This window comes from Dreissena polymorpha, chromosome 3 (assembly GCF_020536995.1).
Source record: "Dreissena polymorpha isolate Duluth1 chromosome 3, UMN_Dpol_1.0, whole genome shotgun sequence".
Lineage (NCBI taxonomy): Eukaryota > Metazoa > Mollusca > Bivalvia > Myida > Dreissenidae > Dreissena > Dreissena polymorpha.
Genome location: NC_068357.1, coordinates 46392544 through 46413044, shown reverse-complemented (window position 1 = coordinate 46413044; position 20501 = coordinate 46392544). Strand labels below are relative to the sequence as shown.

The following is a 20501-nucleotide window of genomic DNA, read 5'->3' as shown; positions in this document are numbered from 1 at the left end:
CTGGTCGTCACGGCTCCAAAAATAAATACACATGTGAGACTTCGTTGTTGTTTTATCCTTATTGTGTATTTAAAAGAGTTCTAGGTTCGTTTAAGTCGCGTTGTGTAATTTTTTGTTTTGACTTAAAGGTTCTAGATTCGTTTAATTACCCATAGGTTTGCGAAAAAAAGCAACAAATCCTTTTCTGTAATATATCAGTTTTTATTATTGGTTAAATGATCGTATAGTTATATTATTCAGTTTATTATTCTTATTAAAGAATTGAAACAAGATAGAAACAAGATACTCCAACACAATTATAGTCCGCCCAACAAGTAAATGTCCGTCTTGACGTCACTCCGCACACAAGCCCGTGGGACCAAATTGGGATATTAATCCAGTGTGATTCTCAAAAGAAATGTCTCTAACATGTGGCTCTCAGATTCATAAATACACCTTGTTTTATACGGATTGACCACCCTGGCAAAAACGTGATCAGCAGCCCACCTGTTTCAGTGAGTAAACAGCGCTATACATCACTTTGGCATAAAGTAATATAATACAATCAAGTGATGTGTTTGTGAAACACTATGTCCCCCCCCCCATATATTTTATCTTTGACCTGAAGAATGACCTTGACCTTTCACCACTCAAAATGTGCAGCTCCATGAGATACACATGCCAAATATCAAGTTGCTATCTTCAATATTGCAAAAGTTATGACCAAGGTTAATGTTTGGGGACAGACACACGCATACAATGACAGACACACACATACAATGACAGACAGACAGGCCAAAACAATATCTCCCCTCTTCTTTGAAGGGGTGGGGGGGGGGGGGCATAAAAATTGGTATATATTAATAATAAAGTTATCAATCGCTCTGTTGTCGTTGAATAAGTGAGTACATTTTGGGCTCCTAAACATGATCGCATATGCAGTTCGTGAACAATTAATGCCGGTCTTACCGCCAAATAAAGGTCGAATGAACGTCATTAATTGCCACAATATAGTTCACTTTGTCCCATTACCAGTAAATTAATGAATAAACAAAAAGTTTAACAGCTTCTGATCGCCCAATATCAGGGATTGTAAACGGGTTTCCAAAATGTCTATTAATAGCACTTACGCACAAAAAACCTAATAACGTCGGTATATAAATCCAAATGGCTATAAATGCCATATTCACTCATAGCTACAACGCTCTGCTCTAATAATAGTGTTATACTAAAGAGTTAATTGCAAGGGTTAATTATTAACTATTGATATCTGGCTAGTGTTACAAAACATGCGACTTATAAATGTGATTGAATTATTCTTTACTGCTTTAAATGTTCATGTGATGTAAGTTGCTCAGAGCGTTGAGTCTATTTACACGTTTTTGGTGATAACTTGATGACTTGGAAGTATTGTTGCATGTCTGACAACATTCAAGTGTTTCGGGTGATTGTTAGTAGCTACTGAATAAACGCTTTGTCACGTTAATAAATAAACGGATCTGTGCAACTTATTTGTGATAATGGATCAAACAGGCGTACAAGTTTTGACCAATGGCTTCGAACATTTGCCTCAAGAGGAACAAAATCTTCAGTTATATGATATGGTACGTTATATAGATCTAATACTCTGTTTGAGCTCTTACCTGGAAAACATTAATACATGTGTGTAAATTGTCACAGGCTAATCAGGGACGACCCTTTCCACTTAAACCAGATTTTCGCTAAAATAATTGCTTAAAACGAAAAGTACCATAAAACGGGGAGTGTCGCCATTGATAAGCCTGTGTTGCCTGCAAAGCCTAATATAGGGCGCCCTCGCACGAAGCCCGGTTTTCCAAGAGCGAGGCTCTTACAGGAATTTTTGTGTAAATATCCCTTTTTAACATTAAAGTACTCGAAATTTACTAGTTGTAAAACATAAATTGATTGTGACTTTATGTTCCTCAGCAGTTTGTTTCCGATAGTTTTAAGTAAAATGAATGGTTTGTGCAATCATGATGTATGCATTACCATAACTCGTCACCTTTATCCTCGATTAGTCAGTTCCAGCTGATCAAGAAAAAAGATATTCGACAGTTTACAATACATGAGACTCGCTCTGTGGAAACGAGACTTAAAGGAACCTTTTCACAGATTTTGGCAGATATTAAAGTTTGTCATTAAATGCTTTATATTGATAAATGTTAACATTGGATCTAAACAGCTCCAGTAAAAAAAAACAAGAAAAAATAAAGAAAGAAAAAAAAGTGACCCTTAACTGGGCTCGAACCACCTTAACCTGGAGTAATAGTTTATCGCTAAGATCACTCGGCCATCCGCACTCACACAATAAGATATGTATTTTATACTTTATAAGCAATCCTCGTACTGCTCGTAGTATCACAAATATAACGACAACTCTTCAAATTATTCAATCGTTTCGCGTTGCAACGCTTTATAATTTTCAGGTTTTTAAATCGTCAAAAGATGCATATAATGGATATTTTAAAGCATTGTCAATTTTCAGTATTACTGTTTCCTCATACCTGTGCGGACTTCACAGGCTAATCTGGTACAACTCTACGCACATGCACTGAGCCCGTTTTCCCAGAGCGAGACTCAGATGTTCCAATACCCCAATTCGTTCCTTATTCGAAGAGTTGTGTCACCAATAAGAGTGACAGTCCATATAGCGTTTGCAATATTTGCACACGCAGACAGAAACAATGAATGTACTCTGTGTTTGTTTAGATAAAATATACTTATTAATAAAAGATTTTTGAAAATCACGGTTGGTGTTACGCAGGTCATTTCGTATTTTTACATCAGTGCATTATGTCCAACTATTCAAAATCGGATTTTTTTCACTGGGACGATGACGAGTCAGATTTACACGAATGGTTATACATGTAGCAGTGATGATTCTGAGAATATTGAACCATGTAAGAAAGCAAAAGTGACAAAAGCAATCAAATCAGTGGGTGTTTACCAGTGTACTGAGTGCCCAAACACTTACAAGATACCCCTGCTAAAACGATAGTTGATATCTGTGGAGACCGCTAAACTACATTCTACCTTTTAAATGAATTCAGAACGTTTATTGATCATTTTAACAGGCTGGTGGAACTGCCTGATCGGGCTGAATTATGACACAAAGCAAAGGAACAACAAGAGGCGTTTGAATGGACTGGGTTTTTTTAATGCAAGAAGTGGGAGGCACATACCCAAGTTTATACCTAGAAAGCGATTGAATAAACACACGTGATGATAAAAGCTTATGGAAGGGTCTCATAGAGTAATATTCACACCAGGAGCATCCCTGTTCACACCTATCGCCAACCAATTTGACATTTGTTTGTACATATATTCAAATAAAAATGGCCAAAACTATCCGTTATTTTCAGTGCCAAAACATATTGGATCACTCATACAAACACAATCTTGCGAATTTACAACATCAAAGGTATAAAATGATAAACGCTGTAGGTGAATCCACCGTGAATAGATATGTTTGTTTACAAGGAAGTCTGGATAGCTGCCATACAGATGTTTGTTCAACCGGCACGTGCCAAATTTCATACAAACAAAGAAGAAAATCGCGATTTTCCTCCCTACGCATCTAAACTTCGGGCCGTGGGTTATACGGCAACAAACTATAACGTACACGAATTATTTCATAAATTTTAACTGACGCAAACATGTTCGCCAAACTGTTCCATTCATTACGTGATGATGAAAATAAAAACGCAGGAAATTGGTTACATTTCCGCTGCTGATTGCAAATGGAAGCGATGCCCGTATGTAAATTCCGGTCACTTGACTCAGTTTCGAATAGATATGTGCCGTACGGTCCCGTTTCTTATCCGTGTCATCTAGCTCCGTGATCTTAGCTAAAACCACTGACCCTTGGAGTTAAAGTCTCACGCTATAACTACTCAGCCATTCGCACGGATAAATTAATTGGTGAGGTATTTTAATCTTTATAAAAGCAATCCACGTAATGTTACAAGAAACATCCCTAACAGAAATCTCTAAATTATTCAATAGTTTCGCGTGTGTATGCTTAATAATTTTCAGTTTTTAAATTGTCAAAGATGTATACATGTATAATGGAAATTTAAGAGCATGGTAACTGTTCAATATTACTATTTCCTTGCAAACAACATAATTTAAAAAAAAATGCAAATCTGAAAAATAAAAATAATTTATTCAAACGTGAACAAGTCTTTTTATAAACTTCTTAAATAATCTAACCCAGGGCTTGTGCTTCATTTCTGTTACAACTTGGTAATCAAAGCGCTGAAGGCACTGAAATTTGTTCGCTATAGCATAATCTTAGACGCAACTCAGTTTTCAAAATTATGTTATAGCTGTTTATATCGCATGTTTGAAATGAACACAATCCTCTCAAACTTATAAAGAGTGTGTCTTAAAGCACAGGATGAGATGTGTGTGCACTGTTTATCTTCATATTTATGTTTTAGAGATAACTTAGACAAAATAACAACAATATGTCTTTTTTTCGCAATCGGTTGCTCCACTGGCAGCCATCTTTAGAATGTTGGTTGCATTGCTAAAGAATAAAAAGCCTAGAATCATATACATGTTGTATATATCCAATACAGACGCTGCGTATTTAGACTTACATTTAACTATTAATAATAATTTGATCGAAACTAGTTTATACGACAAACGGGACGATTTTAACTTTGAAATTGTGAATTTTCCATTCCTAGATGGCAACATCCCTAAAGGACCTTCCTATAGTATTTACATTTCGCAGTTGGTACGTTATGCCAGAGCATGTTCATGTATTAAAGATTTTAATGATCGTAATCTAATATTAACAAAAAAAATGCTAAAACAAGGCTTTTTGTATCATAACCTAAGAAGTAAATTTGCTAAATTTTACTCTAAGTATGGTGATTTAATTTCAAAATATAATGTTTCTTTAAAATGGCATTTAAATAATGGAATCTCCCATCCATCATTTTACGGAGATGTTTTGAAGCGTGTCCGCAAATTAAAATATGTTAAACCAAATGTTCTTATTAAACTTTTCGATTTAATTAACTTGTTTTTATCAAAAGGATACGATGCTTATGTACTTAAAAACACGTGTTTGATGGTTTTCGATTCACTATATCTTAAATTTGGAATCATAAGTGATATTATAGGCATTTTTCACTGTTAAACAAAATTGTGTCTTTGTGTCGTATGAACAAATCTGCATGAAAACTACATTTGGACTCAAATCGTACATCAAATCATTTCTGTCGTCAGTTGTCAAAACACCAATATACTGTTTTTTCCAATAATGTCGCTTTTATGGAATTACTATTTTTTATATATTTGATTCTTAATATTTAATCAACTAAACTTGTTTTATTAGTAGTACAATTTTGCAGTAGCCCCCCATTAATAGTTTTATTATTACTTTACAGTACTGCCCCTGGATTTTTTTCACGTCATTGTGTCTTCGCCTGTCAATTACGTCATAACTCTTTCTCTGTTCCTGGGTTTATGTATTTTTTGACGCCATACGATCAACTTTCCAGTTGTAAGCTACATGCATAGGTCATTGGGTTTATAACAGTTCAATTTTATTTAATTTTTTTCTATCTGATAGGCGTTTCTTTTTTTATTTAATTATTATTAATGTAATTTTTAGCAGTCACATACACAACCAAGCAATGTAATATGGAATGTTTATACCCATTATTGCTGCTTCTTCCTGTATTTGCGCGATGATTATCTGAAATATTAACTTAATGACGCTATATTCTTAAATATTTTACTATAAAGAAGGAATGTAGTTGACACTTGTTTGTAGTTTCATTTTATCGTTCGTCAAAAAGTTGTAACTCTGTTGCTCTGGTATCTTCAATACCATTGAGTAATTAAATTGTAATTAAATTGAATGCGTTTTAATTCCCTTTTATTATTGGTTGATTTGAGTTACAATGCTATGACGTTAAATTTTATTTACACTTAAATGTATTATGAATATTGCTGGGCCAAGTGTGAGGTTGAGCGCTCTATAACCGGTTTAAACCCCCAATGCTTTGCATTGACCGTTCCAAGGCGGTGACCCCAGCTTTATTCATATTTTGTGTTTATGTTGGTTTGTATTGTGCTGTATTGTGCTGTTTTGTACTGTTTGGGCAATCGGTCACTTGCCTTAAATAAAGGACCAACAAATTGTTTTAATGAGAATTCAATACTGCTCCAGCAGCTGGAGTTTTACTTCTTTATATTGTGTTATGTGTATCTAATACTTCATCTATTTTCTTTAAATTATTGAGCAACAAATTTGCCGACATGACAGACTGTTAATGCATCATGTCTTGTTGTGAGCCGGAATCGAATCATTTCCTAGGCATAATTGATCCACACTCGCCAATTTGTTTTCTATGTTTATTTGGATTGAGTTGTTCAAGCTTTGAAAAAGCTAGTTGCCCTGCTTTTTAGCCCAACTGTAACCAACTTTTGAAATTGTGTTTCCTGGGCTTAAATCTACTGGCCCCAGGCTAACAGGAAACCACTAAAACTCTAAGTTATTCATGATGTGAGATCTGACAGTGTATTGAACTCGTTCAATTTGCAAGTCTGAAGACATTAAAGGGACCTTTTCACGTTTTGGTAAATTGACAAAATTAAACGATTTAATAATTTGGAGAGTTCTGTTGTTGTCGCTATACTTTTTCATACTACGATGATTGCTTATACATATAAAGTATAAAAAAAACATCTATCATTGTATGATGAAAGATGGCCGAGTGGTCTAAACGATATACTTTTATTCCAGGGGTCAGTGGTTCGAGCTCAGTTGAGTGTAACTTTTTTGGTTTCTTCAATTTTCTTCTTGTTTTTTTTAATGGAGCTTTTAAGATCCAATGTTTACATTTATCAATATTAAGCATTTAATGACAAACTGTGAAAAGGTCCCTTTTAGATGTTTACTAAAAAATGCCACATGGTAACAATTTAGAACTCATTGGTTGTTTATTTGATTTAAAAGTGATTTTGTTTATTTGGCTTGTCAGAGAGGTAAATTTAAAGTTATTATCACTTTTAATTTAAAAAAACTCAAATCATTAATAAAAAAGATAATTTAAGCTTCATTTTGGGAAAATAGGGCTTAATGCAAATGCATCAATTGTCATCCCAGTACCAGAGACTCACTTAAAACGAAAAACACCATAAAAACAGAAAGTGTCGTCCTTGATTAGCTTGTGCGCATTGCACAGGCTAATCAGTGTGCACAGGCTAATCTTATTTGCCATGCATTAAGCCCCGTTTTCCATGAAAGCAGCAAATAAGTACAGATTTCAATGATAAACTGGTCAATGTCGTCGCACAAGCTGTTAAACACTAGACTGGCCAATGTCGTCGCACAATATGTTAAACACTATTGATTACATACACGCTGTCTGCAGTGTACCAGTGGTGAAGTACAAACAGGCAGATGCGGTGGTTATCGTTCCTAGCGTAGTTAAAAGCAGACTGACTTGCAAAACTCTCTCTACATTAGTTGCCCGCTATCGCGAACAACTAAAAACTACGGATTACATGTACTTATAGGGACCCTAATTCAGATTTTGGCATGTATTGAAGTTCGTCGTTACATGCTTTAAATTGATACATGCACACATCGCAACTAACGAGTTCCAGAAAAGCAAAATTAGAATTGAAGAAAGAAAATGTAATGAACCACTGATATTCGAGTTAAAAGTCTATCACTTAAACCACGTTTGTTTGACTGCGTAATGTTTGGTTATTTTGTTTGAGTTTTAATGAAAAGACGCGGATAGACATGTAATTTAGAATATATCAACAGTGTCAGATTACATTTTCATTGTGTTGTATCAACATGCGAAACTGATTTATCTGTATTACAAAATGCCATCAGTTGTGAATAAATTGAGGCACGTAAACATGGTCGTATTATATAAACGAGCAAAACGTATCCGATTCTTAAAGCCATTATTGTTTGTTCACGAAGGTATATAGTCGATCTATTTAAATCCTGAAATCGTCGAACAAAAGAAGTGATTCAACGCTTTTATAGTTCATGAAATAACATAATTATTTCGTACCTTATAAGCCGGAAGGGATAGTCACTATTTCACTATTTGTGCGCACGCGTTGCTTGCTTTGCATTTACTTAAGAATTTCCCTAATTCATATGATACTGATCATTTCGCTTACATTTCTAAATAATTATAATTTATATTAGTCTGCTCGTCATTTTAATGTATAATTTAGGGTTTTAATCAGCGTCGTTATAGGTTTTTTTTGACTGGGGTTTGATTTTTCTCTGATTGAGCTAAAGTCAATATCTGTGCACACGCATTGTTTGCATTGCAATCACTTAGGAATTTCCCTAATGCATATGATACTTACCATTTCGCTTATATTTCTAAATAATTAAATTAGTCTGCTCGTCATTTTAATGTGTAATTGAGGGATTTGATCAGCGTCGTAATAGATTGGTTTGATTGGGGTTTGTTTTTTCTCTGACTATCCGAAATAACGTGCTAGTAGACTGCCATCAATACCTTACTGTTTTAAATTGACAACCTTCGCACGTTAACGCATTCACGCACGCGCACACTCACGTAACATGTTTCTGCGTATTTTGTATCATTAGCATTCACAAAACGCTTATCAGACGCATCACGTGTCTTTGATATTGACAAAACAACTCAATTAGTACGCTGAATATCAACGTATGAGTCATGTTTATATGATATTGCATAGCATTCAAAGCGCATTTTACCAACGATCGATCCATTTGAAAACAACACATATCCACGTGACTGCAACTGGATGCCTCACAACTGGGCGCCTCATTTTTAATTGCTTAATACCTTTTGCTAGTTTAAAGCATGCAAATACTACTTTGATTGTCTGGAGAATGGTGATCTTTTAGAAAATCCTTATGTCAACATTAATTTTGCCTCAGGTGAAACAACGGATCCGTGATCAGTTCCAACCAAAGACTCTGTTCCAACAAACATGGTTAGAATCCATATCAAATATGCCTAAGTTATCTTACTACTGTAAATTTAAAAATACTGTTGAATATGAGGACTATTTATACTATTTATCACATGAAAACTAAAGAATATCCTTTACAAGACTACGTCTGAGCTCTCATTATCTAGAAATTGAAACGGGTAGATACAGAAATAAATATCGCAGTAATAGAGTGTGTAGATTATGTTCATTAAACACTATTGAATCTAAATACTATTTCTTGTTATGTTGTACTGCTTTTACTGACATTAGGACAACATACCAAGTAAGTACTTCCAGGCCGTCTATGAATATGTTTATTAATTGTCATCTAGGTCTAAACGAAAAATCAGAAGCGTTGCTTAATAGTGTCATAATACTATGATTTTACGTGATGCACTGCTTGCTGTGTGAACTCTGAATATACGTATTTGATATAAATATATATATATATTATAAAAATAGTCATATAATATGCGGGTTTATGTATGTATGACTGTGTGTATATATATTTGATACTTGTCTGTGTGTCTTGTTCATAATCGTTTTAATTTTTTTTAATGGCCCAAGGCAATGCTTTTGCCGTTTTTGCCAATAAACGAAACGAACTTTTAATTGCTTCCTCGCAGAAAAAGTACGCACTTTATCAAGCGACCGAATTGTGGACAGAACAACAACTTATTATTCCTGCTGCTCGTTTGTTTGACGCAATTCAAGCGCAAACGTGGAGCACTTTTCACAAGCACTTGATGCTCTTTTGTCTATTCCAGTTACAAAAGCTGAAAGGCGTGTGTGCTTTTTAATTGCCATCAGGAAGAACTTTCTAGGAATCTGCCAGAATTCTCAGAATGCCAAGGCACAAAAGTATTACGGATCTGATATTATGAAACATCTGAAGGGAGAAATAAGCAATGCACGAAACGAAAAAAAACCTGAAATTTAAAGCTAGGAGGTGCTTTGGTGTAAAACTTCAGGTTTCACTTTCTCGATGCCACTGGCAAATATTCTGTAATGTTCATGTTTTGTCAATAACTGTGTCAAAAGCTAAGATGTTTTAATTAGCCATGTTTGCTTTGTTGGGATTTGGTTCATTTCATGTTCTTGTATGATATCAATTTAAAAGGCCGGAAATGATGTTATGGAAAATGCTGAGCTTATTTTGTATTGTATTAACTGGAAATGTGTCATAATGAACTGTGACAGTGACACAATGTGGTTACTGTTACATATATAGTATGGTTATTGTTACATTATAACATTTTGTGAAATAATTAATAAAAGTCAGGGTATTAAATGAGTAACCATGAAAAGACGCTAACATTTGATTTTTTTTCTTACTTGCTTTTTGTCGTACCAAAAAAGATGTACTTCTTTTTTAAAGATAAAATAACGCTGGGTCTTACATTTTCTCGAAGAGTGTTTGTTATCTCAGCAGCAACCTTGAGGTAATGTGAACTAATACATAAATGGAAAGATGGTTTCGGTTGTATCGGTTTTAAAGTTAAAGCCAGTCAGGCAACACAACCATCATACGCGTTGATAACTTGTAAAAAAAGGCGAAGTGCCAATGCGCTTTACATCATGTTTTATCTTGACTCGTCTGTTCTTACAACTACATGTATTTACGGTATCGAATCATTAGTACAATGCCTTACTACATGTTATGTTACCCCAACTCGATTGATCCACATTAATTCCTTTAATTGACCAAATTCTCACGCTAGTTAATATACCGGAACTAACAATAACTGTAATAAATATCATTATGTTTTAGTTTACATCCCTGGATATAGAATATTTTATATTGTTTATCTATGTTTTAATGTTTTATTTAAAAAAAATACTGTTGTAATTGAAAGAGGAATGTATCGTGATTTGTTTATGCATGCAGTATTGCAACTATGACATTGCTTAAATGATTGCGTGCACTAAATCTATTATAAATAGTTGGTGAATAGAGAAACAAAATTAAATGAATTTAATTGTGTTTATAACATGAGGACTCTATTATAAATGTCACGTTTTGAAAGAAACGTTAAGTTTGTGACATGCTTGCCGTTCGCAAAATGCCTTTATTAAAATAAATGCATAATTTGCGCGTACATATATGTTAACGAAACCAGAAATGACACAAGCCCACGCCAATATCACACGACGATCTCGTTGCAAACACACTTCAAAAAGCAGACATCGAAAGAACACGTCACAAACACATTCCGCAATAATGCAGTTGCGCAAGGACACATGCACATATTCTAATGCAGACGTATGCACGCACACATGTTGCTCAAATACAATGGTACATACATAATGGGGCACATGCAGATACACTTACACACGACACAATATTCTACCAGCAGACGTGTATCATCCGCGTTGTCATATGTGCCGAGGCTGCAAGCGACAGAGTTTATTATATCTGTGTTATTAAGCTATAGTAAGATTGTTTCCAGCTGAAGTTGCCTTTTGTTTATATTTGTACGCTAGCAAGGGCGCATGCACGTACGACCACATGACTATCCGATCACACCTGCCCGTCAGCGCACGCACACGAAAACAAAATCCTTATATCCTAGTCCCTAGAGTAAACTCTGTTTTATATGGTGATTGTTATTGATCTTAACATTATGTATGTATACTTGCAGGAGGACAAAGTCTCACAAGGCAGCAAACAATATAAGAGGCGTTGTGTGAGTAATTATTTACTTTGGTCTTTCGAATCAGGTTACTAGTTTGGGAATTGAATGTGTGTTGTTATAAAATGCAATTGAAGTTCAAAACTATTTTTTACACGATTGTATCGATTGCCACGTATTAGTGCAAATATGGAGAGGTTTGTACCACCAAACTGGTCTCCGATCATAAACAAGGAGTTTTGCATATCAAAATGTTTGTTAGGTTCTGTAGATTGTGAAAATATTGATCATAAGGTTCAAAAGTGCTGGGGGCTGAGAAATCCAAGATGGCGTCCAAGATGGCCGCCAAAAAAGGACAGTCACTGATATAGCTATTTATATGAAAAAAATATTTCCTTTTCTTATTCTCCTTTCTAATTTGTGAAATAAATGATGCGTATACTTCCGACTTACTATTTAATATTTTTTTGGTTTGCAAAAAAGTTATAAGTTATATTTTTTTGACTAATTTGTTACTAAAATGAAGGGGTATGGTCAGTATTTATATTAATATCTGAAATAACAGTCACCGAAATTAAAGTATTTCCTCAAATGATACTTAAGACATTTGGGATTACACAAAAATTAAACTTCTCTATACATGTTTGGTAAGGTTATTATCCATTGTATAGTTTAACGAGTTTGGTTAATGTGAAATTTATCAATAGACCTTTGGTAAGTGTCTTATGTTTAATAAAACATTGTCTATATTCTCTTTTATCAGCATCAACACTTTCATACACAAAACAACAGCATTTAACTTTCACATTCATCTTAAATATTAAAATAACATTATTTTATTATTTTAAAAGCTTAATCAGTTATCTAACCCATAGCTGTTTTTCACAATTACTTTCCTTTGATATAAATATGTCATAAGTTTCCGTCTGCAGATTTTAAAGGTCATGTGTTTTTAAAGCCTTTTCTCTTTCTGTGTATCGATGTTTGGATGCAGAGCAACTATTTTGGTATGTATCATTCAATAATACAAGTGATTTATATTGTAATCATCACCTTTGTTGTATAATTTAGATTAAAACTCAAATTATTGTATTGATGTAAGTGCAATCCAATGCCATTTATGTTTAATGATGTCCCGGGGGTGGGGGGTAACTTCCTATATACGGGTATATAGGGGTGTGCCGATTTTATGGGGTGTGTTTTTCGACTAAAATTATAGATATGGGTATGGTTTTTAGCATCTAAGTATAGATATGGGTATTGAAATCAGAAATTTGCTTGTATATAAATGCATATAGATTTGAAAGTATCAGTATCAAAATGGGTATGATAAATGTCATTTTTGTATATAAATGGGAATCAAAAAGTAAATTTCAGTAGCGGGAAAGATATAATAGCAAATTCAATAAGTATACTGTATTGATATGAAAGAGATTAAAATTCTATTATGAAATGTGTCCACTTTATCAAATTCTAGTATTTAAATGGGTAAAGTTTTTCAAACTTCTTGTATTGAAATGGGTACACTTTCTCAATGGTATCGTGTACAAATGGGTATGCTTTTTCATAAATCTTGTATCAAAATGGATCTACTTTATCAGAGTTCCGGTATAAAAATGGGTCACATTTCGGAAGTCTCAGCGGGACACCCCTACCCTAAAAATTGGGAAGTTACCCCCCCCCCCCCCCGGGATGATGCATTAAACATGAGAACAAAAAAAGTCTTTAAAAGCAAAACAACTATTAATCAAGTCCCACATTGATTTTATTAGAAACTTGAGTAGAAGTCGGAAAGGCACTAGTTACCGGATACAATAATATGTCACTAAAATAGTCGTTATTCTTTTGAAGGTTCTGTTATATAGAAGCTGTTGATCGTTTTTAATAAAATATTTTCCTTACAGGCAATGACAAGGTGTGCATAAAGATATCATAAAGACTGCCATACATGTTTAACAACAAATGAAGAAACCAATGTGATGAGAGAAGTTTTGCTCACAGAATATATTATAATAGTGAGATATTACAATGACATCCACGCATATTAATGTACTGTTTGAATCGCTCTTTGTATAAGAACAGTTAGAATATACACATCAGAATCATTTAATAAAACAATAAAAAACAGGGACAAGCACAGTAATTATGTTAACAAAAGTATTTCTTGCTTAAAAATGTATTGCAATTAGGTTAGTTTTTCATCACTGTTATATATTAAATCATATTAATAATGTTTAATAAACAATCATATTAATGGTTTGTCTTTATTACTGGGCAATGTTGAAATGTATTAACTTTGTTTGTATAATTTATAAAATAAATATGTATTGGCAACATGTACAATTCAAGATAATTGCCATTTTAGAAAACGTATTGGTTGACGTGACGATGGAAAACCAGGCGAATATCGGTGCGACACCTTTGAAGACCAGATCAGCAAGGGGCAACTTTGACTGGAACACACAATGTTTTATTTGTGGGGAAACTGTAATCCGAATCGTGATAATTCATGAAGAGGTTATAGCCGAAGCTGGTCTTTAGTTGAAACTGTAGATTCAGTGGATCCGGCTAACTCTATCTATAACAAAGTGTTAGAAATTGCATTGCAAACGATTGATACAACTATAATCAATCGGTTGACCACAGTAGCAAACGGAAATCTGGTAGCGGTAAATGCACGGTATCACAGGAAAAAGGGTTGCCTTACAAAGTACTATAAACAAAATGTGTATGCCTATACTGGTTACACACCACCTTAAGTTGTGTCACATCTGCCAACCATGAATAAGAACTTATATGTTAGTTTAGCAGAGAAATTAAAAAACGAATTTGAGCACAAAATAATGGTACAAAACAAGGTATATTTTTGTCCACTTTAAGAGTCAGGTTCGTTCAATTAGCCCATGATGAAGGCTGCACAAGTGCACAATCTTACAAGAGTAGTTCGTTTAAGAAACTACTCAATTCAATCTGGCCTGAGATATCTTTCGTTCACCATCATGGTAAATCTGATCTTGTTTGTTTGTCACATAAGACCATCAGTGAAGCCATACGAGAAGCTAAGCAAATTGAACAAGAAATTCAAGACGACAATGACTGTTCTTATGAATTCATACCAGAAACAGAACCTGAAACAGATGAGTCAATCGTTCACAAAGCAGTAGGCATACTGCGTCGAACAATACAAGACAAGAGCTTAAAACTTGACAATGAATACTATTCTCCAGATGAAATAAGCCTATCTGCACAGAAATATTTGGTCGATCCACTACTGTATAGAGCAGTTTGTTGGTTTCTGATAAAAAGTGTTACAAGGAAGCATCTGAAAATGATAACAGGAAATGTTTGGCAATAGCGTGTGACATTTCAACCCTGGTGACCTCGAATCCATCACCAAAGCATCTTGGTCTCGGTGTTCATCTATATAATGAATTCAATAGCCGTCACCTGATAAAAGATATGCATGCTCTCGGCTATTCAATTTCCTATCCCGATCTTCGGTTGTTCCTAAGATCAGCTGCACAGCAAGCCATTTAAACACATAGAGTAACTGCATCTGGGGGCATCGTACAAGAAAACATTCTTCCGAAGGCTCAAGGTGGGACGCTTGTAGTTGCCGTCGCTGATAACTGGGACCACAACGAGAGAACAGTCGATGGGAAAAGGACAACGCATGCAATTACAAGCATACTTGTAACAAGCACTTCTGCAACCAAGACCACGATTCCACGCTTACCGAAAGCCATTAACAGAACGTTTAACATAAAGCAGTTACCAGGCGGTAGTCTTTGCAGTATCGTTCCATACAGAAAGCCCAGCAATAGGCCAACACCAGTTTTTGAACGTCCTGTAACAATAGACGAAATCAAACCTGAAGAGAGCATCTTTGTCAAGCTAGTAAGATAAAAGAAACTAATGTACTCATTTGGACTTGGTGCTGCATTTTGTGATGATTTATCTGAAGTTCACAACATACCAAACTGGAGTATATTTTCTTCCAAAACAATCGACAAGGGCAAACAGAACAGTGTATCAACAATAGCATACAACCCTATCGTTATGTCAAAGCCAACCGATTATAGTACGGTCTACACAACGCTTCTGCGAGCCAACGAAGTTGCGAACGCTCTAGGCCAGTCTCACATTACTGTGGTTTTTGATATTGGTCTTCTGTCTAAGGTCCTTGAAATCGTTTGGAGTCAGGACGACGATTTGAAAGGGGTCATTCCTATGGAAGGGGGCATGCATTTGCTAATGTCAGTTTTCGCTGAAATTGGGTTCCTGTACGGAGAAGCTGGTCTTCGACAGCTCCTGTCAGACTCTGGCCTATATGCTCCTGTTACTGCAACAAATATTCTCACAGGAAAAGACTTCGACAGAGGATTGATGGCGTTCAAGTTGATCGATGAAGCATTGCATAACCGACTTCTTAGAAACTTTGAAGCGTGGTGAGAAAGGAACATTACAGATATTCATTGTGAAGTGACAGAAATGCTGTCAACATTCAGAAGCATGAATGAAAATGAATATACAGATTCATCAATAAAACAATTCTGTGAAGTTATTTCAACGCACATAGTCCAACTGCTTGATGAATTCCGAGAGGAATGTCGCAAGATCTCACCAACTTTTCTTGTGTGGGATGAATATCTCACAAAGGTATCGACGCCCCTCAAATTACTTCATACTTCAACAAGATCTCCAAACTGGTCGGTGCATCAACATGCAAAGCTGCAACTTATGCCCTTGTTGTTTGCCTTGAATAGGACTTCATATGCACGGTTCAAATACTGCAAATGAATAGACTACCAAGGGAAGTTGAAAAAGCATTTTCGGAAGGCCTATTTACAGCCAAATTATCCGCCGGAATTTTCAACAGTGTTTGGTTAGATTATACCCTCGAAACAACACAAAACAAAGACCTCAAAGGATCAGGTGGAATAATTGGCCTTACCATGAGAGAAAATGCCCTTGCTCGTTGGTTCTTAGCACGTCCATTATCATCGCGGTACTCATCCGTTTTCCATGAAAGCATTGGTAGTGTGAGAGAGTTTGAGGAAAATAAGCACCACACTGATACCAGAAGTCAACGGGAACAGTTCAACAAAGCAGTTAATACATTGACAAACATCTTCGACACTAATTTCATCGACCCATTCGACGTTACGAAAGCTCCTGACAAACTTGTGAATTTTTCTACAGAAACCCACGCTACTGACGAAATGGAGATGTCGATGGTCAACTCTTTAAGTAAAGGTCAAGATATGTTTGAATCATTCGTAAGGGAGAGATTAGTTGAGAAGATTGATGGATCCGACCCAGCAGAAAAAAAGTTTCTTTAACCCATTGCGAAGGAGCAACATGAAGACAATGTCGAATCAAAACAAAACAAAAAAGCTACAGAGAAAAAATAAGAACTCATTAACGGATCAATAATGTTCCAACGGTTGTAAGCAATAAACACCTACAAAAAAAATTCCTCCGGATCGTGTTTATTCATTTGAAAACACCACCGTTCCACTCAGTATGTTTACTGATGAAGGTAAAATGATCAAAACCAAGAAGTCTGACTTCATGAAAAAGCTTGACGAATTATTGCCGGTGTCATCATTGATTGCAGAGGACGCTGACGTTGTGATATTTGATGGCATGGCGCTTGTACAAATATTGACAGTCAATAGTGAGCTAGCCACTTTTTGTGACATGGCATCTTGTTACCTATCGTACGTCTTGGGTAAGGCTCGATATATATCACACACAGTGAAGGCCATTCACATTATATTTGTCAAATATAATGCCGGCAGTCTTAAAGCAGAAAGCAGACACGAAAGAGGAGACACAAACAACAATGATACAAGTAATGTTCATGTTCGTGGTGAACTACGAGTTCCAAAAGATTGGAAGCTGTTCTTAAGAAGCGGTGCAAACAAAGAACGGCTTATTGAATACTATACTGGTTACTTGATAGAACACACTATCAATGAACTGAAAGGCAACGAAATTCTATATATAAACGGTGGTCGAAATGCAGCCTGTATTAAAGTTACAATAGATGGTTGTTTCGTTGTAACAGAACTCAAAACCAACCAGAAAGAAGATGACACCATGATGATCATGCATGCAAAGTACGAAGCAGATATGGGTACTACATCGTTGGTTATTCATTCTCCTGACACAGATGTACTTGTCCTGTTGCTCCACCATTACCAGGACATTGGTGCCCCATACATTTACATGTCAACTGGAAGAGTAACTGCCCACACTGAGTGTAGACGTTTTATACCAATTCACAATTTGAAAGAGAAAATCACCACGGAGCAGAGCAATATTCTCCTTGCCGTATACTGTATCACAAGGTGTGACACATAGTGGTTTTTATGGTAAGGGGAAACGAAAGGTGTTCAAGATGTTAATTGATAAAGCACACCAATATCAACCACTGCGTGATATGGGCGAGGAATTTGTGTTGACGGAGTAACAAAGGTCAACATGTACCAACTTTGTAATAAACCTGTATGGAGGCAAAAACAAACAGACTCTACATAAGTCAAGATGTACCAAGGCTAAGAGTTCTGTACATCCAAGACTCCTTCCACCGACTGAAGACAGTTTCACTCTACATCTACTTAGATGTGTGGTTCAGTTATGGATATGGCGACATGCAACCACCCCACAACACCACCGTCCTGTCTTGTCAGACTTTGGATATGAATGTGATGGAACTGAGGCAGGTCTTATGCCAAAGCTGATGAACCAGCCCGCTGCAGCACCAGAGTTGCTGAATGACTTAGTATGCGAGTGTTTGGTTTGTGATGAAACGTGTGTTTGTTCAGCAAATCATCAACCATGTACTGTAGCCTGTTGTTGCAGTGGTAACACACAGACAGATGATATTACATGTACACATATTTTAACATTTACATCCGAATTTATATTTAAAAAGTGACTACCAATATGTTCTACGCTGTTTTGTGCAAACATGCTTCTCATGTTTCGATAAAAATAATTTCATGTTTTCACTGTTTCAAATTGTGAGGTTGAGAAAGACATTATTTTATATTAATATATTATTCTAGAGTTAGGCAATGTTTGATGTTAAAGAGAATTATGTCACACAAATAGGATAGGAAAGCTTGTTTATATAATTGTATTTCCAGTGAAGACTTATCTCGTTTATAGTGTGAATATATTGTTGAGAATTTGTTTTTGTTTTTATCAGTATTAAAGGTATTTTTATAAGAATGTGTATATATAACTTTGTTAATGAATGTATAGTTTTACAAACTGTCTATGATGTAGTTTCATGTCATGATGATAATTTGATAAAACAACAATGGTTTATACACAATTCATCTTTATATTAAGCTACAAAATATGTAAACGTATGACTATGTTGTATACTTAACACAGTGTGAACTTAGTAATAATTGTATAACAAAGTATACCTATTTTCCATATGAATCAAATAAAATTGAATGGATGTTTATTAATGGGTTACAAACTGTTTCGTGTTTATACTAGTAATAAAATTATTTTTGTGTTTATATTGTATTGAATATATCTTTGGTTAACACTAAAACACACGTATGATAATTTGTCAGCAATCTTGACTACTCGTTTGGCTGCCATATTGAAATTGTAATCTTGTGCATATTTCAGATTGTTCAAATGTTCACACCATAATAATAAATATAACTTTATTTATAAAACATTGAGCAAACAAAACCCGGATATGATAAAGCGCTGCTAAGAACCTCAGGATATGGCTAACTGAAGTGCATATTCATTCGCCCCACCCACTGTATGGTGCTTCCAAAACAAATTAAACATATTGGAACATATTGTTTAAAGCTTTTGTGTTTATTTGTATTTAATTATTATATCTGACATTAAAAAGTAATGAAAACTTCATTTCACGTATTGAATTTGAACATATATGTTAAACAACTAACACACATTCACATATTTTTTTATTTTTAAATCTTAATTTTTATGAAAAAATACATATTCACTCTTAATTTACAACATATTTCCATGGAATCACAATGTGAATACTAAAACTAACATTTATGACAGTTTAAACAGATAAAAAACATGTACGAAAAAAGTCATTTTTTCATGTTTCTCTTTTTTTTTGCCGCCATCTTGGACGCCATCTTGGATTTCTCAGCCTCCCAGCACTTTTGAAAAAAAAAATCATTTCCCAATCTTCAGAACCTTACAGACATTTTGGTATGCGAAACTCTCTGTTTATGATCGGAGACCAGTTACCCCCCTAAATATGCGAGCTGTTTGAGACAGTTTGCTCTACTAACGGGTTGACATAAGGAACACTTAATCCGTATTATGGGAAGATCAACCGAATTGTTACCTAGTTTGATTGGCTTTCTTATATACAATATCATAATGGCAGAAAAAATAAATAAAAGTCTGTTCTTGAGATCAAAAGCACTTAATGAGAATTTGCACTGATATTATGTTATTTCCGGTGTAATTGATCTTACGTATCGATGTCTTTCCCGCACGTATGGTTTTAACTAAATAAAATGATGGTTTTAAGTTCCGACTTCTTGATTTGCTTCTTCTCTGACTGACCAATGAGCCTCGTTCTTAGAAAATTGGCTTAATGCATGTGCGTTTTTTTAATTCCGCTTCTACACAAAAAAATCCAGTTAAGGAGGAAAGTGTCGTCCCTGATTATCCTGTGCGGGTTGCACAGGCTAATCTGGAACGACAGTTTACGCAAATGCTTTAAGCCCAGATTTCACAGACCGAGACTCCAATCATTTATTTCAGTGTACACGTATCTCCAACCTCGTCAACGTGGCGTTGTTGATTTTCCTATGCGTCCCAAAAACTTTGGCAGGAGATATCAGTAAGAATTTA

At 35.1% G+C, this 20501-nt stretch overlaps 1 protein-coding gene across 1 annotated transcript in view; it reads left to right on the top strand.

Annotated features, from left to right (window-relative positions):
- Positions 1–1159: 1159 nt before the first annotated feature.
- Positions 1160–20501, top strand: part of LOC127874886 (uncharacterized) — a 35438-nt gene continuing 16096 nt past the window's right edge. Inside the window, exons 1-3 of the mRNA XM_052419553.1 lie at positions 1160–1583; positions 11625–11669; positions 20412–20490. Of these exons, the coding sequence (XP_052275513.1) occupies positions 1500–1583; positions 11625–11669; positions 20412–20490 (208 nt within the window). The 5' untranslated portion in view covers positions 1160–1499. The remainder of the gene's footprint in view (positions 1584–11624; positions 11670–20411; positions 20491–20501) is intronic.